This window comes from Galeopterus variegatus, unplaced genomic scaffold, assembly GCF_000696425.1.
Source record: "Galeopterus variegatus unplaced genomic scaffold, G_variegatus-3.0.2 Scaffold1590, whole genome shotgun sequence".
Classification (NCBI taxonomy): Eukaryota; Metazoa; Chordata; class Mammalia; order Dermoptera; family Cynocephalidae; genus Galeopterus; species Galeopterus variegatus.
Window position 1 is genome coordinate 65,235 of NW_007727701.1, and position 24,079 is coordinate 89,313.

At 35.1% G+C, this 24,079-nt stretch overlaps 1 protein-coding gene across 1 annotated transcript in view; it reads right to left on the reverse strand.

The window, feature by feature from the left end:
- Nucleotides 1-24,079, reverse strand: part of LOC103594618 (PDZ and LIM domain protein 5-like) — a 169,955-nt gene that overhangs the window by 36,081 nt on the left and 109,795 nt on the right. Inside the window, 5 exon segments of the mRNA XM_008577858.1 lie at nt 2,821-2,857; nt 3,257-3,429; nt 3,685-3,702; nt 15,246-15,337; nt 17,473-17,515. Coding sequence (XP_008576080.1) covers nt 2,821-2,857; nt 3,257-3,429; nt 3,685-3,702; nt 15,246-15,337; nt 17,473-17,515 — 363 coding nt within the window.

Genomic DNA, 24,079 nt, shown 5'->3' on the forward strand with positions numbered 1-24,079 from the left:
ACTTCTGACAGGGTCAAATGGAATGTCCTTTGTGATCACGGCTGAACATTTACCCTCATACACCAGTCTGGATCATTCCATTTATTAAATCTATACTTTCAATATCACATTAAGTACTTATTTTTAATTAGGTGAGGTATTAAATTCTTATTTTCAACTGTACCTATTTCAAGTGATAAAGTTCTACACATGTTCTCTTGTCTTTTTTAAGGAAAAATTCTCTTATTTATCTAAAACTCTTTCTAGTAGTTCTTTCTGTCAACTCTGTAGTTATTCTAGAAATTTGGTTCTTGGTGAAAAATACCATTTTACTTTACCATATCATTTATTTTTATGAGACTTTGATTCTATCTTCTTTCAGACATCATCTTTTGAGATCAAGGAAGAATAATTAGGTACAGGAAATCTAGTCTAAGAAAGTAGATTTTCTTACAGAGGCCAGACACACAGTAATAATTGGGATTGCTGTCAGCATCATAACAGCACAAGCAGGCAAGACCTCTTAATATCTGAAGAACTGATGCAATAAAAGAAAGGCATCATACATATCATGAAGTATAGTGGAAATTAGCATAGACAAATCCTAGAATTATTTTAAAAATGCATTTGGCAGGCCAAAATTTAAATAGTAACCAATCACTAACTGAAATTAATGTTAGCTTCTCCTAATTATCAGGCAGTTGCCCTAGTCTACTGTAATATTAAAGTAAAGAAAACCTGGAAAATAAAAATGGGCCCTTGATGCAGGCAAGATCCATCAGTAATTGTTTTTCAAACAAAGAATAATTCTATGTTGTACCATAGTCTAAGTGATCTTAGATGTTACTCATAAAGGAAGTTACAATAAATAATGTAATAATTCAGGGGGGGAATAATAAATGAGCCTCTGCCATTTTAGCAAAATCACAAAAATAAGAACGTTTTCCGAATGAAATGTTAAGAGAATTACTTATTTTACACAAGTGATACTGGATGGCACTGTTACTAGCCTCAAGGAAACAAAACAAGTTCAAAACTAAGTTAAAGACAACTTTATTACAATACTTTTTCAAATTTCAAAATGCATTTATTACTGGATTTAGATCTAATATATAATACATTATATTACAAGGCAGAAAGCATTTATGGTCAGATATTTCAGCTTCCATGTATTGCCCAAAAGACAGTTTGCTAGGAATAGCAGCAATGCACAGTAGTTTATATTACTAAGTAAAATATTTTGCCGATGTCTCATGATCATTCATACTGCAATTTATTCCATGTTCTTTTCCTCTGACTTAAAAATAAAGCAAAGCTACCTTTTCTATATCTTACCAGTTAATGCCTAGAAACTGTATATACCCTAAAAACATCCACCAACTTAGAAACATTTCCTTTGGTAGAAAAAAAAAGATTTTTAAATCTAATTAAACCAAAAGGACACTGTATTTCCTCATTGCAAATAGGGGTACAACTCTCTTTTTCCTTTTTTAGGAACCAAATCTGAGCCTCATCCTCTTCATACAGCGATCTTGAATAGTACTCCTTTGGTAGAAAAAAAAAGATTTTTAAATCTAATTAAACCAAAAGGACACTGTATTTCCTTATTGCAAATAGGGGTACAACTCTCTTTTTCCTTTTTTAGGAACCAAATCTGAGCCTCATCCTCTTCATACAGCGATCTTGAATAGTACCTGCTTTAAAAGATACCTAAATCTACTTTTTTCTAATAAGGACTTCTCTGTTTAATCTTGCCTCCTCACATTTGCTTACTTAGAATAATTTACAACCAGCTTTGAACATCACATAATGACAAACTTAAAAGTAATCTTGGGAAATGTATTAACATAAAGGAAGCATTTTCCAAATTAGATAGGCCATTATTTGCTCATCCATCTCTTCTTCAAACAACCAACCACATTCACTTGGCAAAAATAATTCCTTTTCCAAGGTTACTACCCTAGTAACAGTGGAAACAGACAGAAATCCACTGAATAGATCTAGTCCCTTAATTTTCTTTCTTTGGTTTTACATTTGTGAGAGCTACTGACTAGTACACATATTCATCTTCCTCATTTTCACAACAGTAGGAAATTGTTAGAAAAGTATAGAAAAGATTCTATTTTTTCATAAGGCAAATATAACACAGATTTTGCTATGAAGTTGAAAAAAAAAAAAAGAATGAAAAGGTATGTGCTGGCTGCTTGGGAAGCAAGGCTCATAAATCACTGTACGTTAAGAGCACGTGCTGAAACTTCATGGTGCCAGTCACGTAATTTTGTGTATTTAGGACTAAAGACGTGAAGGGGTATCTTTTCCCTGTGGAAATAAAAAAAGAGTGATAGAAGAGTCATAAGAAAGAGAAAGAAGAAGAATCTACACTAATTCCATCATGCAGGAAACATGCCTTATAAAAGCTTAATTTCAGATAGCTGTTTTATTAAATAGCAAAGATTTTATGGGTAGAGCATTTTTAGAAATACATAAATTACTCTATAGAGCCCTCTTGGAAACATCTATTTTTTATGTCCAAAATAAAGTGACTGCAAGACAAGAGATGAATTCATTCAGAGGTATGTATTGTAAGCAAAGCACCCCAAAATATACCTTTCTTCCCACACTTATTTCAGTACTAAGTAAGCATTAGACACAAAATCCAGACAATATCTACTAATTTAAAAATCTGTAAGTCATACATTTAGAGCAACACAAAAGGCACCAAAGTTAAATGCTTAGCTTCTAAGTTGCAAAGACAAAATGCCATATCATTACACTGAAAAACCAAACTGAGATCATTCATTAAAGGAAAGCATTCAATTTATAAAAAAATGAAGTACTTACTTCGCCTTCTTTGTAGTATCAGTTTCAGACTCTTTCACTGAAACATAAGCAATATCTAATATTAGTTTGCTTTTTTAACCTCAACACCACTTAGGCAATTACCTGTATCAGTCAATACCAAATGTTCAAGTTTCACAGAGCTGCTAAAAAAAAAATTCTATACCATGCTGTTATTGGCTATATCCTATATATATATATAGTCAGTACAACTACTACTGCTGCTGCTGCTACTACTCTACAACTACTACTACTACTTCTACAGTTTTAAATATAACTCTCCTAGGCTGGTGTCTTATTTATAATACCTATATTATGCACAGCATAATTTAAAAGCAAACTGTCTCAGGGTTGTTTTCCAATAACTGCCAGTCACTCTAAAGGTTACTCTCAGTGGCAAAGAACACTCCTCCTTTAGGATCTCTAGAAGTTCACTTACGATGTTCAGTCCCAGTGATCTGGGCGAGGATTCGGAAAGAGCGAGACTGAGTTGTTCCAGTCCTTGGACGCCAGTCTTCAGTATCCTCAATCAGTCTCTTCTTGCTGGCATCACTATGAGTGGGTATGTGATAAAACTCTGTATTGCGCTCCATAATGTGTTTCCTTGGTGGGCTAGGGTAAGAAGAAAAAAAATTAAAAATTATAAAATTATATTAAAAGGATAAAATAACCTCTACTGAATTACTTATAATTTATACATTTAATACTCAATGTTCTTTTTGTTTGCTTTTACAAGGATACTTAGCCTCAATTTTTCTAAAAAAGCATCTTTCTTAAATAGACTGGTTTTTTTATTAGTAAAAAAAGATGTACTTATAATGTTAATACAAAATAATACTGTAAGAATGTATTTAACAGAAAGATTACCGTTTAGGTGGGGTTTTCCTTTTAATTGACAGAAGAAGGCAGCAGAAGAAAGATTTTCAACATGAAGAAAAGGAAAGGAAAAGGATAAGAAAAAAAGAAAATAACTAGAGAACGAAAAGTCCACAGCAGACAAAATCAAATTCAAAAGCAAATCTTGAAAGTACTTATTACATCATCCATCATATACGATATAAAACAGATATGAACTACATTCACAACCCCAGTTACATATCAGTATGCTGCTTTCACAGAATTAAATGATAGTATCTTCACAAGGCCCAGGAACCAAGAATAGCTTAGTACAGGCTAAACCTACAACTCCGAACACAATTTTGAAAATACTCTTATTTTCTACAGTTTTCTCATTCATATGTACAATATCCCTTATCCTAAATAAAGCTGCTGTGCACCATCAGCATAGTGAAGGAGAGCTGTGGTATATTAGAAACCACTGAGATATCTATCAAAAGACCAGGATTTAAATCTTGGCTCCATGACTTTTCACATGTGCGATTTTGGAAAAGTCAATCTCACTGAGCCTCATTTTTTTTTAATTTATAAGGGAAGGATATCACATACAAAATAGCATTGTTCTGAAGATTAAATGAAATAATGTATGTGAGACAGATTTTTAAAACTACAGTAACTTTGCTGAGAAAATTCATTTTTCTATTAACAGAGCATAAATATTAAGGAATTCACAATTTAAGATCTATTAAACATAATAAATACCCCCCTCCCTTTTCCCCCTCACGATAAGACAAATACAAACTTTTAGAGGCTATGAGTTTAACTCCAGAAGAAAAGAAAGAATACGAGTCTGGACTAACAGACTAGTCGTACAAGATCTGAGTAGAAAAAGTGCTCTAAATGTGGTCAGATATGGGTGGCAACTTGTGCTAGGTTTAACTCACAGCTAGATAATCAAAGTGCTATCAGCATGCCATGTGACTTGTCATTTTAATAGTTACACTATCAAAACTCTCAGTACACTGGAAGATTTTTTTCCCCAGTGAAGAACATGATAGAATTAAAATTAGTAACACCAGCTTTAGAATCAGAATGATAAGGTATCAAGCACTACATCCTCCTTGCATTTTTTGCAAGTCACTTAACCGTAAGTGACTTCTATAATATAGTCTAAATTTTCCCATTTGAGAAATGGGAATTGCATCTTAAAGGGTTGTTTTGAGGAATAAATAAGATAGATAATGTATGTAAAGTGCTTTCCACAGTATCCAACACATAGTGATGTATTCTATGATTACTAATAAATCATTTGCAATGCATGATCTAAGACTATGGGTCAGTCACCTGCACATATAAAACAGAATCCATAATATTTATACACAAAATAGTAAGACATTATAATTTATGGTAATATTTTTTGATCCCACAAGTGAAATATCTAAAAGAACTTTCACTAACATTGAAGAAAACATATTCCTTTTTAAAACCGACAAAACTTTCAAAAATTAGAAAATAGGCATAGATTACTTCATAAACATATTGCCTTTGGCAGATATAAAACAAACAACTCTTTACCTTATCCAAATACTTGAAAGAGTTTACATTCAGCTACAAAACTTACTACAGTTTTAAATTTCTCTACAATTAGTGAGTGTAGTTTACATTTAAACAGTACCAATTTCAAGTATAAGCCTATTTTATCTTCTATGAAAGGTTTGGTCTATAAAAACACAAAACAGTTGAATAAAGGTAAGACACACGGATAACAAAATGACACCTCTTTATAAGTGCTTTTAGCCATGACACACTTGCAAAAAGTATGGTACACCTTAGACTCTCTGCGTCATTTACCACAGCTTCAGGTCTTATGTTAAGTGATAGAAAATCTCTAAACATTTACTTAGTGATTTCTGGCTTTGAAACTCTATACTCTGGTGACTCTAAGATTAAAGAAAAGAACAGTTTCAATGATACCATTTTTAAAAATGTGTTTGGAATAGAATGTAAACAACTCAATCTAGTAACTAGACAAAGCCTTTGTGTATAAAAATTTAACTATAAATAGGCAAACAATAAATAAAGATTTGGAAATGTTTTACTAATATACTGATGTGCAATATTCCTATGTATATAAAACATAAAACTATCCAATTAGTAAGACCATAGCCATATGAAATAAAGTTGCTCTAATCATTCAATAGTTAATTCTCTTGGGTGTGTCCCAAGACAGATACTCCATATCTTATTTCTAATTCTGCTATATAATGTGATACTAAAGAAATTGTAGCACATGCTCAGAATAATCATAAGATAATGAATACAAAATTATTTTAAGTTCTCATCTAATGTGATTTTTATCTATTTTTAAAGCCCATTTTTATCTATTTCTAACTCCAGTACACAATATCCATAATGTTTATTTATTCTCCTTACTTATTATATCACCAGAAAGTTAGGTGTCAACACCAATGGAAAGACAGGGGAAAATTGTTCTATAGAGTGGTGAGGGGAAACAAGGGGAGAGTTGATTGATTTCAACCTAAAGATGCCAATTTGAATATGTCAAGCAAATATTTTCACATCTTTTAGAAAATGTGCCCACATGGAATAGTCAATCATACACAGCAGTGGCAAATGTGCCAGTGTGACAGCCAGATGATCATAGCTATGCTGCCTACTTCCCCCATGCCCTGGGTAAATTGCAATCTACAGAAGCTGCATTTTCTTCAACAGTGAAATGAGTAACAATTGCTCTTTCAGACTTCTTGTAAGAGTTTATGTTAAACTTATTTGAAGGCAATTTGAAAACTATACAAGCACAAGTTTGTTGTTAGGATAGATACCCCAACTGCTCAAAAAAATGTAGTTTCAAACCCAACTGTATAGTTTACGCACACCAATTCACTCATATAACCTCAATTCAACTCCATAATCATTAAAAGGAAATACTAATTCAAAGTAACAGAAATAAGCCCAAGTCACAAGCAGGTGATATAGAGGAAGGCACCATCAAAATTTGTCTTCAAAAGATCTAGGCAAATCTTAGCTCTAACATTTATAAAATGCATGACTTAAGAAAATTATGTAATCTTGTGGAATAACTATAAAGCATATTTACTTCACAGGGCCTGGTTTTCCAAAGCCTTGCAGTTTCAAATATTGACCTTGCGGAGGACTGGAAATTTTCCTCAGGCTATAAAGTCTCCGTTGCAAGATAAGAATTGTGGCACAGCAAGGTTGCTGGCTCAAGGACAGACAGGCTACTGATTGATATGGGAAGATACTGGAAAATTGCTGGAGGGAGAAGGAATGTTTGCTAAGATCAAGCTTTTGTTGATAGCCTTAATGGAATGTCATCCGGCTTGTTTCACTGAAAGTTACCAACCTATATTGTTAAACTATAACCCCAGCTATGTTCTCTTCTTGTAACTTCCTGGTCTAATGGGCCACATGTTAATAAAGCAAATAAAACTTCATTTCCCTTCCTTCAAAGAACAGCTGATTTTAGGGGTTTGTAGATTACATGTTTCCTGGAAATTACCTGAAAGAAGAGTTTTTATAAGAGCTGAAAGCACCCTTAGCCACCTACCCATTTTGCTGTTTACTGTCACCCTGGGATCCTCTTCTCTGTCCCTCTGCTAGCTCCTGAGCAGTCTCGGAACACACGCTGGTGACTGTGGGCTGCCGTGGGACATTAACTGCAGTTTTACCAGTGCTCAGTGCAGATGAACACTGGTCAGCACTAAGATTGGCATTAACATGCAGTCCAGATGCAGCGAATGGGGGAGGAGTGACAGCAGCCATGGGTGGAGGGGAAGCATGTGATGAAGTGGTCGCATGGGCTGGGGTGAAGGCAGACGATGGTGATGGGATGGATGTGACTTTTGGTGAAGAAACAGAACCAAAGGGCCGTGGTGCCTTATTGTAGGCCATGTTGGTTGTGGAAGTGACTTTGGACACAGCAGGAGATGTAATGGGCACAGGTTTAACTACTTCCTTAGGTTCTCCCTATATAAAATAAAAATAAACATACACAAAAACACACCAAATACATGCAAAATATATTCACTGGGAAGAACACATAGCTGATTTTTAAAAAGACAAACAATCATGTTAGCAGCTCAAATGTCACATGTTCCCAGACAGAAACAATGAGTTGATATAGTGTAACATGCATGCTAACTGGTCCCAACATGCATAACACAGATGCACACACTAAGTTTTTTTTTTAATAGAAATGAAAGCAGTTTCAAAATATTCAGGAAATACAGCAAGAAAACTATCAGAAAGCCTAAAAGCCATCATAATTGTCAATTTAGACTTGTTCCAAAGGAAATTTTTAAAAATATCCACAATAAATAAAACATTGCTAACTGAAATGATTTTAAAAATATCCAGAGCCTCACTTGTAACTCCATCTTCCAAACATGTTTCTCTCTAGAGTGTAATTACTTGATTCATACAGAAGCAGCAGCACATTTCTAACTCTTCAATTAAAAAAAAAAACATGGGGAATAAGATAATTTTCATCTAACTCGTAATAACTTCGTATAGCATACATTATACGAAGTTATACGATTATTTATTCTCCTTACTTATTATATCACCAGAAAGTTAGGTGTCAACACCAATGGAACACAAAAGCATGGCTTGAAAATTATACCGTAGTGGGCTTCCAGTCAAGATGGTGGAATAGACAGTCCCCAGTGTCACTCTCTCCCACAAATCAACAAATTTACTACAAATCAATCAATTTACAACTATTAAAAAGCAACAACAGCCAAGCTGGAGCCACTAGAGCTCAGAGGAAGAGGAGGAGAGACCTACAGAGTGCATGAAGGCAGGAGAAGCCACCAGGTGAGAATGAAAGGATCACTCCGACTGTTTCAAGCCCCGGCTGCTTCAAGGCTGGAGCTGCTGAGTGCATGGAGCACAAACTGGCAAAATCCACAGCTGTGCCCTTCCTATGAAATTGTTTGGAGGAAGCAGGAGAGAAGAGGGCCTTAGGGGCACTCAGGCCAGCAAGACCACTAACAGGGTTCCTGTGGACCCACACAGGAGCAAGGAGCCACAACACCTGAAAAGAGAAGCAGCTCAGAGGCCAGTGAGTCATCGCAAGGGACCAGCACATGGCCTGTCCCATGGGAAGTGTTTGGAATGTGGGCAGTGGGGGAGATGGGCCCACCAGGGGAAGACTGGGGCACAGCATGGACAGCTGATCTACCCTCCAATCAGCATAGGACCACTGAGTGGAGACTGGTCAGGAATACAGAACTGCAGGGGGTGCAGTTTGCTGAAAAGACTCACGTTCAGACAGTTTCTACACAACCCAGGTGTACCAGATCTCACCAGAAGTACCTACAAAGTCAACCATTAAAACCTGAGCTGCACAAAAAGCCTTCCCCAGGGAATAATCAGCAAAGTAGGAATTTAGCTCAACCATAGGGCTCAAGTGCTGGTCCCCACAGGAAGTTCCTCCATTTTAGAAGTAAGCAAAGGAAAACAAATTAGTTCCAGTGCAGAGGTTAAGCGAGGGAACAAGGAATAATCCAACACAAAACTGAAAGAAAAAAACAAAATAACCACAGACCAGATATGAAGTTTGATATTAACTAGTAATACTTCACTTCACCAAAGAACACCTATAAAACCTAGAAGGACAGGAAGCCCCCTGGGCCCCCAAGCCAGGGAGTGGGGAGGGCTGGGGCCTCAGCCATGCCCCCCCTGACACACGCAACCAGCCCAGCCACGACCACCAAGCCACTGCAGGAAGTGCCCTGGGCCCCAAGGGCCTCAGCCATGCCCCTGGCTACGCTCCCTTGACACCAGCACCCAGCCCAATGATGACCACTTGAGCCACTGCAGGAAACACACCAAGCTCCTAAGCTGTGGCAGTGGTAGGTTGTGGGCTTTGGCCACACGTCCTCCCCATCTGATTTCAGCCCAGCAATTACAAAGCCACCACTGGAAGCCTCCTGGTCTCCCCTGCAGGAATGAGGGGATGCCACAGGCCTCAACCATGCCCCCATCCTTCCTCCTTTTCCCACCCTATTTCCTTCCCCCTTTCCCTCAACCCCTCCCACCCAAATGCTCTGCAACATCTTAGAATGTAAAAACAGATGGAGTTAGGGACTGACCCTTCCTCCCACAACCAGGCAGGCTGCAGATGCCACAGGGCCTGCCCAGACTCCTGAGACATGGAGCTGCAGACAACCTCTCCTCCCACATCCAGGCAAGGAGCACACCCAAAACACTGCTTCCCTGTGAGTGGCCCACCACATCCACCACAATAGCCATGGCTGCTGCAAAGGTGGACAGACACCACAACCACCATACAGATGGCACTCCAGCCACTTGAATGCATTGACACAAGGAGAGTCACCAGTGGAGACCAAAGAAATGAAGAGGATGTCTCTCTCCACAAAGTCCATTCCAGAGTGACAGAAGAAGCATCTATGCTATAATAGTGGGGGACCTGAACACAACTCTCTCAGCACTGGACAGATCATCTATTTAGGCAACAAATCAACAGAGTTACTGTTACTCTTTCAGAAGGAGAAAAGAAATCTAGGGTTATCAGAGGTGGGAGGGCGGAGGGAGAGGGGGATGTGGAGAGTTTGGATAAGGGGCATAAAGAATAAGTATGATTTGTAATAATGTATATGCTAATAATATTGATTTGATCAACATACATCAACGTTGAACACCCAAAATATGTATAATGAATTATGATTCAATATATAAATAAAAGTTATACCACAGTGGTTCCCAGTGTCTATGGCAACTAACTGTGTAAGTTGGTAATTATCTCTCCTAACTAATTTCAAAGGTATATGGACCTTCTATCATCCACTGATATATAACTGCATATATAGAAGCCTAAACCTGCCAACAACATTGTTTGAATTAAAACTCTCTAAAAAAATCATAAAGGTTCCTAAAATTTTACCTAGGACACATTGGCTTTTAATATTAATTTCGATATCAATTCAGTTTTACATATGTTATTCACTAGTGGTACAAATGTTTATACTTTCCTGTCTGTCTTTATCTTCTAACAATCTTGACCAATATAAATTATATTCCCCCAAGTTTTGCATCTTTTAAGACATTACACAGCAAACCCCACATACATTTTATGACTGAAATTAAACATTACTATTTATCACTATAAATAATAAGCAATTCACCACAACATAGCAATGCAAACCAAACATTTTATGACTGAAATTGTGACATACATTTTATGACTGAAATTAAACATTACTATTTATCACTATAAATAATAAGCAATTCACCACAACATAGCAATGCAAACCAAACTTATTAAAAACACTAAATGTGGTTATTCTAAATTTCAGCTCCATTGCAAAATTTAATTTAATTTTGCACAATTGGGCATTCATGCTGTTTACTCATATATAAATCACCATATTTCCTCTCCAGTAATGTGGATACTAACTTTGTCACTTGTATTTTCTGAAAAGAGAAAAGTATTTTAAAATATTACTATCACACCATTATTTTTTTGTATTTTCCAAGGCGAGATTCTTCAAAATACAACATAGAAACTGTTAGAAGAAACTGCAGCCCAACAAAAATTGAAATTAACATAGAATACTTAGAGCCTTACCTCTTGAAAGCAGTGGCACATTATAATGCAAGGACAGATGGAAAGGGAAAAGGTAATCACTTAAACTATTTGATACAAAACATCTTCCCTGATGGTTAGAAATATAAAATCTTAGTAGAGTGAGGAGAGTAGCAAAGAAAACAGCAAGCCAAGACCAATAATTTGTATATGTAGAAGAAAGATTTAAATTTCTTAAAGTACCTTAATCACTATTATTTATAAAAGGGAATAGGAATACTTACACAGTATAAAGTAGTATTAAGGAACATTCTAAAAATATCACCATAATCTACAGATTTTAAATTATCCTATTTCATAAGACAAATAGGTAATTATTTCTTAGTAATGATGCTTAATAAGCTCCTGTTTTTGTCTTATGTTTATTAATTCTCTACAAATTTTGAGTGGGATGTCAATTAAATTGTCAAATTACTAGCCACTTTAAGTCACTTAAATACTAATAGTCCTCTCCTTGTGCATTGAGGAAAAAGATAACTTATGCATTTAACCTTACATCCTTCTAAACTGTTACATTTTTGGACACTGGGATGTATTATTTTTAAAATTAAAAGTAATTAATAAAAAGTAAACTCTCAACTTTAAAAGAGTTTTGTTGCAGATCTTTGCAACATAAAAATCTGGGAAATAGAAAAGTAAAAAGTTTGACCTTGATTTTAGAAAAAGTTTGATATCTAATGCAGAAAATACATTAATCAATATCACAAAACACCTACTCTTCAAAATGACACGTCACTGACTAGTAAAGTGTGTGATTTATTTTTGATTTCTCTAATTTCAATGTAGTGAGAGAAAAGGCACTGCAAATTTGTCTTGGAATTTTACAGATACCACCCTTTGTTTTCAGAGTAATCAAGTTTTCATTGTCCTGACATCTGGACTACAAACGAAATCAAGCTATTTTTAAATACACTCAGTTTGCAAATGCAAAGTAGTAACTTACTTGTTAATGAGGTAAAATAATCCCTTTCCTCCTGAATTATGCACAGTGCTGGACATCAGACATGTGCTTAATAATCACTTGTTGATTGATTAAGCAACCATAAAGGCTCTATAACTATACAATTTCCTACAGTTTCTTTTTTTTTTTCCTTTTTTTTTGTCTTTTTCGTGACCGGCAACGGATCACAACCCTCAGTGTCGTGCCCATACCAGACCGGGAATGGCCACGGGATTGCAACCCTCGGTGTTGCTCCCGCCCCTCGCTCAGCCAGTGAGCGGCCGGTCTGTATGTGGGATCTGAACCCTCAGCGGGAGCGCCACCGCACTTCCCAAGCGGCGCACTATAGCAGTGTGCCACCGGGCCGGCCCAATTTCCTACAGTTTCAATTTGAGAATACAGTCATGCATCCATTAACAGTGGGGACACATTCTGAGAAACGCGTGTTAGGTGACTTTTTCGCTGTGTGAAAGTGTGTTATGAAAGGAAAGAGCAATGAATTTTGCTATTACCCACAGTGGCCACTAGTTGCATGTGTGGCCCTTCTAACTAAGTCTCTCTGTGCCTCACTTTCCTCATGTATTAAATGGGGATTAGCAAAATACCACCCCCACAAAGCTATGAAAATTTAACTTCATGTAGAGATTGCTGGCACGCAGCCAGCACTCAGTAAGTACTGTTATTAAGTATGAGTTTGCTATAAGGATGGGTGGGAATCACTTAAAAATGCAAGAATTCTACAGTAGACACGAACCCTTTCACCTGGGGTCAGACCTAATGTGTCAAATGCTTGACTTTCTACTTTAAGGTCTGAGCTACCTTTGGAGTCACCCTATGCATAAGCTAGGCACTCCTACTTAACATATTTCACAGTAGGTTTGTTTATACCAGCATCACCACAAATACATGAGTAATGCATTGTGCTATGACCTGGGACAGCTACGACATCACTAGGTGATAGTAATTTTTCAACTCCATTATAATCTTATGGACCAATAGTGTATATGCTGTCCATTGCTGACCAAAAGTTTGTTATGCAGTTCATGCCCATAATAAATTTTAAATCATTTCTAGTTTAATCACTAAAGTTGTGCTTATAAAACACAAAATTTAAGCTTGGTATTTTCAGATTGCAGTACTTTTCCATAACTTCTATTTGCTTTTACTTCTGCTATTTTCTATAAGAAGACTTTCTATAAAATTTAACAAGTGTGGGGCCGGCCTGGTGGTGCACTGCTACAGTGCGCCGCTTGGGAGCGCGGTGGCGCTCCCGCCGAGGGTTCGGATCCCACATACGGACCGGTTCCCGCTCACTGGCTGAGCAGGGTGTGGGAGCAACACCGAGGGTTGCAATCCCGTTGCCGGTCCCGGTCCGGTCCGGGCGCGACACTGAGGGTTGCGATCCGTTGCCGGACACGAAAAAAGACAAAAGGGAAAAAAAAAATTTAACAAGTGTTAGGAAAACAGACTTTAATTAAGACACTTCTTTCAGTGAACTTTTTTCCTACCAGATAAAAAGAAATTCAATAAACAGCAAACTTGTGTTTCAGTTTTCTGGGTGGCTAGCATCTGATAGGCAGCATCTTTCTTTTAAGGATATCTACTTTGATTACTCCAAAATCTATTGCCTTAAAATAGACACACACATACACAAACACACACAAAATTTATAGCCAAACACACCTCAACACTACATATGTTTCTCTTCCTCACATGAAAAAAAAATAACATTTTTTGAAGGAACTAGTTTTCCTCAATATATACACCAAAACTTTAAAAAGCCACCCGCAACCACCAAACTGCATGTACAGTCCAGTAGCTGTTCTCCCAGAGCTCCTGCTCTCTTTTTCTCAGCAGCAGCCTGGAAACCTGCCACCTTCTCTTTCAAAGCCCCAACGTAGCCATGGCAGCAGTGCGACAGAAAGCACAGCCTCTTCATTACATGAATTAACATTCGGAAGGGATTATCTCATAGAAAGGACTTATCCACACAACTATTTTAATTATATTTTCCTCACAACTGGCATTGACAAAAACCATCAGGCGTGTAGATTATTTCCCTTTGTTTTCCTTTTAAAGTACATTTTTGTCACAATAAATCAGATCAAAATGATTTCACATAACTGACTTTGCCTTACAGTTTTGTCACTGAATCCCACAAGGAATAAAATGATCATCTATAAATAAAGGTTGCTGAAAATAGATGTGCAACCTGATAAGTGGTTCAAATAAGTTAATAACTTCAAAAAATTTTTTAATGTACTCCCAAAAGGAAAAAATTATAAGGAATATATTTTCAAAAACTTTTGTTAACATTATATATTTAAATTCATTCAATTTAGAAAAATCTTTACAATGAAAATATTCTCTAATTTGCTTCTGATGCTTTCTAAGCATCTCTTCTTGTTGTTGTTGTTTCATTACTGTTTACTTTTAAAGACTAAATTCTAATCAAAGTTTACCTGGAAAGAATGTTGTTAGCTATCTGCTCTAAGCTAATGCTTCATATACAGACATGGGTTGAAAGTGGACTTGTTTTCTGTTTTCTTAAGACTACTTCCTAGCAAAAAAAGCTCCTTATTTCCTTTCTCCTTAAGGTAAGATACATAAGGTGATAGCAACTATAATCACTCTGTTTAAATTTTTGGTGGCCAATAAAGGATGGAAAAATTGATGAAGGAAGATTCAAGATTTGCCTTGCATTGTAAGTGCCAGCTACTCAATGTTATGCCAAGACTTGGAGAAAAAGAGTTACAGAGTTATGCTACATGGTTCATAACATGTCAAAATGCACAATTAGGTTTTGATTAACCTATAATTGCTTTGCAGAAAGTGCTGAATGTATATAATATATGGGCCACATGTTAATAAAGCAAATAAAACTTCATTTCCCTTCCTTCAAAGAACAGCTGATTTTAGGGGTTTGTAGATTACATGTTTCCTGGAAATTACCTGAAAGAAGAGTTTTTATAAGAGCTGAAAGCACCCTTAGCCACCTACCCATTTTGCTGTTTACTGTCACCCTGGGATCCTCTTCTCTGTCCCTCTGCTAGCTCCTGAGCAGTCTCGGAACACACGCTGGTGACTGTGGGCTGCCGTGGGACATTAACTGCAGTTTTACCAGTGCTCAGTGCAGATGAACACTGGTCAGCACTAAGATTGGCATTAACATGCAGTCCAGATGCAGCGAATGGGGGAGGAGTGACAGCAGCCATGGGTGGAGGGGAAGCATGTGATGAAGTGGTCGCATGGGCTGGGGTGAAGGCAGACGATGGTGATGGGATGGATGTGACTTTTGGTGAAGAAACAGAACCAAAGGGCCGTGGTGCCTTATTGTAGGCCATGTTGGTTGTGGAAGTGACTTTGGACACAGCAGGAGATGTAATGGGCACAGGTTTAACTACTTCCTTAGGTTCTCCCTATATAAAATAAAAATAAACATACACAAAAACACACCAAATACATGCAAAATATATTCACTGGGAAGAACACATAGCTGATTTTTAAAAAGACAAACAATCATGTTAGCAGCTCAAATGTCACATGTTCCCAGACAGAAACAATGAGTTGATATAGTGTAACATGCATGCTAACTGGTCCCAACATGCATAACACAGATGCACACACTAAGTTTTTTTTTTAATAGAAATGAAAGCAGTTTCAAAATATTCAGGAAATACAGCAAGAAAACTATCAGAAAGCCTAAAAGCCATCATAATTGTCAATTTAGACTTGTTCCAAAGGAAATTTTTAAAAATATCCACAATAAATAAAACATTGCTAACTGAAATGATTTTAAAAATATCCAGAGCCTCACTTGTAACTCCATCTTCCAAACATGTTTCTCTCTAGAGTGTAATTACTTGATTCATACAGAAGCAGCAGCACATTTCTAACTCTTCAATTAAAAAAAAAAACATGGGGAATAAGATAATTTTCATCTAACTCAGAAATGTTCACATTCTAATTAATTATTTTGAATCAAGAATACGAAAAAAAAAAACTTAAAAAAGCAAACAAATGAGCAAAACAAAATTGTAATTACTTGATTCATACAGAAGCAGCAGCACATTTCTAACTCTTCAATTAAAAAAAAAACATGGGGAATAAGATAATTTTCATCTAACTCAGAAATGTTCAAATTCTAATTAATTATTTTGAATCAAGAATACGAAAAAAAAAAACTTAAAAAAGCAAACAAATGAGCAAAACAAAATCAATCCTTTCTCTCTCTTCAGTAATCTACCTCTGTTTCTCTCTCTCAATGTTTTAAGGTATGATTCAGAGATAGAATAAAATTCTTTCCCTTTTCCAAAATAAATATTTAATAGTTACATGAGGGAAAAAATGATCTTAGATATTTCCTCATTGACAGCATCCAAAAAATAAATAAATAAGTAACTAGTAAGAAAGATCAATTCCTCCTAAGATTAGCGGGACTTGTGTTTGTAAATCCTTATTCCAAAGCATATTTAAGATCTTTTTAAAAAAATCAGATTAAGATTCTGTGATATTCAAGAATAAATTCATACTCACCCTATCATTCCAAAAGAAAAACCAAATTTTTTAAAAAACATAAAAATGATGGCTCTATGATTTTAAATTTTAAGAAAAAAAGGTAATCTAAATTAATCTTATAGAAATAAGAAAACTGAGAAAAATAAGTAGCTTAATGCCTAAGCAAATCAACATTATGAGTAATTCAATGAAAAGGCACAAATAAAATTAGGGAGAAAACCTCAAAAAGCATAAACCAATTATATGTGAATAGTGGTTTAGGATAATTTAAGGATATATATGAGAGAAAAGGGGTACTTGCCAATAACCTAATCCAAGAATACTATGAAATATAATTAAATACTTATTATTAATAAAATATAACCAAAGACTTATTGTAATATTCATTTTCAGTAACCACTTATTTATTCTTTATAGAAAATATGTGAATAAAGATAAGCAAATTAAAAGTGGATATAAATGTAAGAAATCTGTACATAATGTATGGCTTTGGAAATAATGTTTTATAACGTAGGTATAATTACAAATGGTAATTCTGTATGTGTTGATTTCCATTTTCCTCCTCATCTTTTAAGGAAAAGAACTATAAGGAAAATCGTTTTCAGACTATAAATTAAATGTCATTATGGCCTGAGACAGACATGGAAATTACAGTGGCGCAGGAGGGACAATCAAATGGTACCCTCGTGATGCCAGATTAGTAACATACCTTTTGAACAGGAATCGGCTCTGGTTTGAGTGTAGCAGATGCTCTGGGGAATAAAAGAAAGAAAAAAACATGAATTTTGCAAACTTGCAAACTTCTTATTATGGAATTTTTACTATTATATACCTTAGTATACTAATTTATAGTATCATAATTGATAATTTTGACTTTTCACAATCTTCTAGTTAGTTCATGAAAAGCAAATGCTGCCAGATCCAATATCCTTACACACTATTCATTAGTGTATAACTAATGAAACTGAGGAGAGACAAACATCAATCCTGTCTGCTAATGCACTCATGTTTAAACTTTAAATTAAGAATATTCCCCACCTAAAAGGGTAGAGGATAATAAACATGACTTTCTGATCCTTAAATTGTTCCTCAACCATCTACTCTGAATCTCCAGTAGTATCTGCCTTTTCTCCTCACATCCATGAACATGTCCACAGGATACTGGGTCTCTTTGTGAAGATACTGAATATCTCCTCGTTGAATTGAGCCAGTATTTATTTTGTATTTATATTCTTAAGTGTTTATGCAAGTTAATGTATTTGTTATGCTAAAACTAAACTATTAACTCTTCCACTAGGAGATAATTTCAGTAGAGGCAATGATCATGTCCCATTTATGTCTGTGTCTCAGCACAGCGCCTGGCATGAGAAAGCCTCTAAAACTTTAAAGGCCATTTAGTCAACGTTAACGTACACGTTATGTTTAATATGCCAGAAGCAATTTGACTACTCTCATAACACATCAGCCTGAATATGGAGTGCAAAATTCAAGAAATGTAAGCATAGTAGGCATAAATACTAAGTCATAACAATTTTAAGCTACAAACAATGAGATAGTTTTACTTATAACAACAACAGATCACAAATAGAAGATACTATCCTAGGATACTGGGTCTCTGTCAGCATAACTTAGTAATGAACTCTGATCAACATTTTTATCAGCAACTGGATTTTCCAGTAACAACTAATTTGTTTAGCTATGGCAGGCACTGACTGAACAATTGGCTAACCTAATGAGAGACCCACAATGGATGCTAACATTCGGTTTCTGCAATACAGATTACACACTGTGCAGTTGCATAACTTTCCATGTGTACTCTCAAATAGACAATTTCTCTTTTAGTTTATATGGTTATTATAGCAAGCAAAGGAAACAAGTTCAAGTACCGAACGGTGAAATCTTCCTTTCATTGAAGTTTTACAATAAGGGTAATCACAAAGGACCTACTTATTAAAAGCACCGAAGACATTATTGGATAGAGAGGATGATATCCTTTTTCAGTTGGACACTTCAAGGTGCACAGAGCACTTCTAGCAACATAAAAACATTTTGTAAAAAAAGAACATGATGTTTAAAAGTCACTAGGTTTCTAAACAAAATAAAAAATATATATAGCCAATGTCTATGAAAACAAACCCCTCAGTTTTTTCATAGGTGGTATCTCTTATTTAAAGAGTGTTAGCAAAAACAACAAAAGCCTCAGAATGATTAGTTATCATTAACTTTGGAATACAATCTCCTATTTAGTTGAAAAAGCATAAAATAAAGAGTTCTAACATATTATTTATTGAAAGTTCTATAAAAATACTGCTTGAAATTTTGATTTCCCCAAAAATATTTAAATCTGAAATTTCAATGTTTGTCTTACTTGCCTTCTGATAAAGTCTCACAAGTGCAATGACGTCTTCTAAGATAAGCAGTCAGAAGAAAGAGGCAATATATCCTCAAAATCACAGGGTTGAGTACATTACACATTAAAACCATACACATCTTTTTGTAGGGGGAAAATAGACTGGCTTACAATTAAGTGCCAAATAAATAGTTGACACTAGAGGCAATAAAACATATTTCTCTTGGTTTAAGTATTTTAAATAACCAGCAATGAGTCATAGAATCATTGAAACTTAGAAAGAAGGTTCGTTAGAGTTACTTCACTACAGGCCAATTGGAGGTCATCTGACTTCTGTTTGAATATTTACAGAAGCTCACAATTCAGCCACATAAAATTTGAACCCTTCTGTTAAAACGGTCTTCATTTTAGTTTGGTTTTGGTGATTTTTTTTTTTTTTCCTTTTTGGAGTAAACAGAAGTAGTCAAAATGTCCACATTAAAAACATTTGGAAAAACATTCTTAACACACAGTATATGTACATAAAATTTATAACATGTACTAGTTATATATTAAAAGATAAGTGTAATTACATATTCCTATGACACTAAAACTACTGTGTTTCAGGAAATTTAGAATACATGACAAATGAAGTCTACAAAATAGGTGAATAACAATGACACTAGTTTAAAAAAAGCAAATGTTGCTAATTATCAAATCAAATAAAAATATACACCACCTTTTCCTTAATATATAATGATTGTGGGAATACTTCTAGATGTTGTTGGAAGAAATATGTATCAGTACAGCTCTTTTGGAAAATACTTCGACATTTACTCATTAAAAGCCTTAAAGAAAGCTCATGCCCCCCACCCCGACATAATCAACTTCTCAATCTACAATAAGGAAATAATCTGAAATAGGAAAAAGACTTTATGTATAAAGATTCATTCACTACAGTGTAATTTATAATAGTGCAAAACTGGAAACAACCTACTAAATATACAACAATGAAGATATGGTTAATTGTAATATAACCATATGATGAAATATTATGCAACAAATAAAATCATTCGTAGAAAGAATTCTGCATTGCATAATAAAGTGCTTACTTTATGAGATTAAATAAAAAAAATATATATATATATATAAAATAGCATATACAGCATGATGGGTGCATGAAAAAAAGTGGGTGGGAACACATTTTTGGAAAGGTTCTCTCTAAACGATATTTTTTCTCTTTTGTGTATGTGTTTTCCATATTTTATAGAATGTAGACATACAACTTTTTAATAGTAAGAAAGATTATTTCTAAAAAAGCATGTGTCATGGGAAACTACTTTCCAAAAAACCAAAACAAAACAAGGTCCTGTTATCAAAAACATCTGGAAAACATGAAGATAAAGTTATATAGGATGTTAGCCACAGGACTTCTCAGAGCCTTTAAAGACCTAAAGAAGATAATAGTGTGGATCATCGCCCATATTCATTTGAAGGAGAACGTATTATTTAGAAAACATTTCTCAAGACTGGAATTAGGAGGGGGGAGAAAACTCTCCGGAAAATAAATATTTAAAGAAAGAGCAAAACTTTTTAAAGTCTGAAATGTTTACTTAAATCTCCTACAAGTGTCCAAAATTAAGGGAAAGAAATATTATAATACTTAAAATTCTCAAAACCATTTGTAATATGAATTCTCTTTCTTATCAAACTAGTGCTTTCTTAAATTTTGTGTTTAATAAGACGCCCAAAGACTACGAGCATAATTTAATCAATGTTTAAGGAGGAAAGTCCTGTTTCCTCTGCCAAACTGGAATATATCCAATTTCAATATTCCCTGGGGAAAAAATCTTAATATATGAATGAGGACATAAATAAAATAAAATTTCTCAAAATAAAATTGTTATGATTATCTTTCTTTTCTTCAGACAAATATTATATTGAATATCTGCTTCTTCATTTTAGCAATGTCACAGATTACATGAAAGCAAATAATTTTTAAAGGATGTTTAAATAAACTGTTTTAGAAACTGAGGTATACAATTTAAAAAAATTATTCCTACATTTTTCTCTTCAAATCTTGACAAATACACAATGGGAAAATATATCTCCCTTTGAACAACAGTGACCATCACAAGTCACTTTTGTGCAGTGTGTGAGTTTCAAACCAGCAGAGATCCTGTCAATGGCTTAGTATCATGGGCTCAACAATTTGCTTATTGTTCTCTCTTCCCTTAGTGTGAAGCCTCTGTACATGAGTAAACCACGATGGTGAGATACCACTTCCTTAGCTCATTACTATCCTCAGCTCATGGAATTCAAAGAACAAAGTCATTAGTTTGCTAGAACAATCTATTTGAAAGTTGATTGATTTTGTAATAGTACCCAAAATAAAAATCCCTGATGCATTACAACCAGTTTCAGAACTTCTAGCTGAACAGTTGAGAGGAGTTCTAAGTTATAACAGATTGTACCAGAAACTAGAATTGTGATGTCCTCGTTAGAATAATGCACAGGAAAAATAATGCCATAAATAAGCAATAGTTCAATCAAGAATTAGATTCAAGAGAATTAGGCAAAACTACATCTTATAAACACCCACTGAATGTTAATATTAACTAATTATATATATATTTATATAAATTATATATAATAATATTAACTAATTATTGCATTTTTCTAATACTGCTTTATAAAATAACATGTTTTTCAGTTAATAAAGTAGCCAATGAATGCACACAATAGTGTTTAAAAATGAGAAATCAGGCAACAGAACTAGACTCATAAAGACTATTCACATTACTCATTATGTCTTAGTGACTCATTCAACCATATCTAATATACTTAACTCATAAGCAATCATACAGAAAAGAGGAGGGCTTCTGGTTCATCTTCTATGAGATGAGCTCTATCTAAGTTTCCCACAGCATGGCCATCTTTGGGCCCACTGACCTTAGGACCCATAAACACTAGGGTACACCATTAATCACTTTAATTGCGAAGTTGTCAATTTGCAATAACAAAGCAACTCCAGGGGGAAAAAAAGCATGAGAGTACTTTTCAAGAGTGCAGAAAGCTGTCTCTTTAAACAGTTTTGCCATACTTTATTGTACTCAGTCTACTGTCACAAAAACTCAAACCTCAAACATTTAAATCACTTATAGCAACAGATCAGTGGTTTTTTCTAAGAAATTTGAGATTATGTAAAGATTATGTTATATTTTCTACAAACAAAAGTGCAAAATAGTTAGATATCTGCATATTAGAACAGCTTTACCTTAAAAGACTGTAATCACCACATATACATGCACTCATACTCATACTCTCACCTTCTCTTTCTCCCTCTTTGCATCTCTCTATTTTACTACAAGAAAACAATAGAGTATTGTACATTTTTTTTCTACAGAGAGAAGGAAATAATCCAAAGTTAGACAGACGTTTTGAAATGTGGAAGAAAGAAAGGAAAAAGACAAGCAGGTGAATTTCTCTAGCCCATCTGAATACCTGGGCTCCCTGTGCTTAAGCTTGGCTTTAAATTGGGTGTGGCTCTGACATACCCAGAATAGGTAGTTATCACTGGGTAATTACTTCTCTAGGTAAGAGTGAGTGCTTTTGTTGTAATGACCCTTTCCAGGTGGCCAAAGAAGTTTATTAGGGTTAGAGAAAAAATTTTCATCAACCTGTCATAAATCAAGCCAGAGAGTAGATGGATGGATGGTTAGGAGGAAGGGAGGAAGGAAGGAAAGAAAGAAAGAAAGAAGGATGAAAGGACTTCTACTGAGCTTCCCTGATCCACCTGGTTACACTATTTTCAAGGGGAGTAAAGAGGCACGGGGTGTGTGTGTGTGAGCATTAGCGTTAAATTTTATAAGGTTAAATACTTGCCATTATTACAAATAATGAAAGCTTCAGAGTCAGCATTACAGCTACCACTTACTGGGGTCTTACCATGAGCTCAATGGGAATTAAAGGCCTTATATACAATATACTCATATTGTTTAGGTTTCATAAATAAAGCCTAGAAGTGTTAAATAACTTGGACCACTAATAAGTTTAACACCAGTGTCCACATTTTCCCCCCTCTAACATATCCATCTCATCCTGCAGGAGTCAACAAACACTAGGTCCTTAATAAATTTTTTTTTTTTTTCCTTTCATGGTACACTGCTTTACTTTTTATGGTTGAAGTTCAATTCAATGCTGTCTTCAGAAATGCAGCCTGCATAATGACCAATTTAAAGAACTTGTTCTGGTGACAATTTTATCTATCACTTGATGTCTCTCCCTTGAGATCATCCTTTCATCTGTCCATCCATCAAATATTTATTGAGCCTTGGGCTCTGTTCCAGGGTTTGGGAATACAGCATTAGGGAACAAATCAAAAAAGGTCCCTGCCTAGAATCTACAATCTAATGGAGGTAGCAGATAATAAACAAGTCAATGAATAAGATAGTTTCATACAGTGATAAATGCTATGAAGAAAATAAGAGGATAATATGACAGTGTGACTTATATCAGTCCAATTTGTTATGTTAAAGTTCAGATAATTAATACCTAAATACCTGAAAATCTCTGAGAAAGAAAAATTTGTAAAGTGACAATTCAAGCAAATCTAAATAGCAGAAGAGGAGCCACAGACTAAAAATAACAACTACCTTAAATTTATTCTATGTGCCAGGCACTCTACCACATACCGATATACTGTATTTTTATATTTACTCTTATAACAATCCCATGATATAGGTGTTACTCTGTCATTTTACTGAGAAACCGAAACACAAGGGGGTAAAATAGCTTTCCCAAGTCATCCATCTAGTTGGCTTCTCCAGAGACTTTACTCTTAGGACTAAATACATTGCTTCCATTTCTAAAATCAGAATTAAATCAACAAAAAGACAGTAACACCCTCTCTACTAACCCCTCACCATAGGTATGGAACAACTGATCACATGGATACAGGTCATCTCCAAAGGTAGCCAGAATCCAA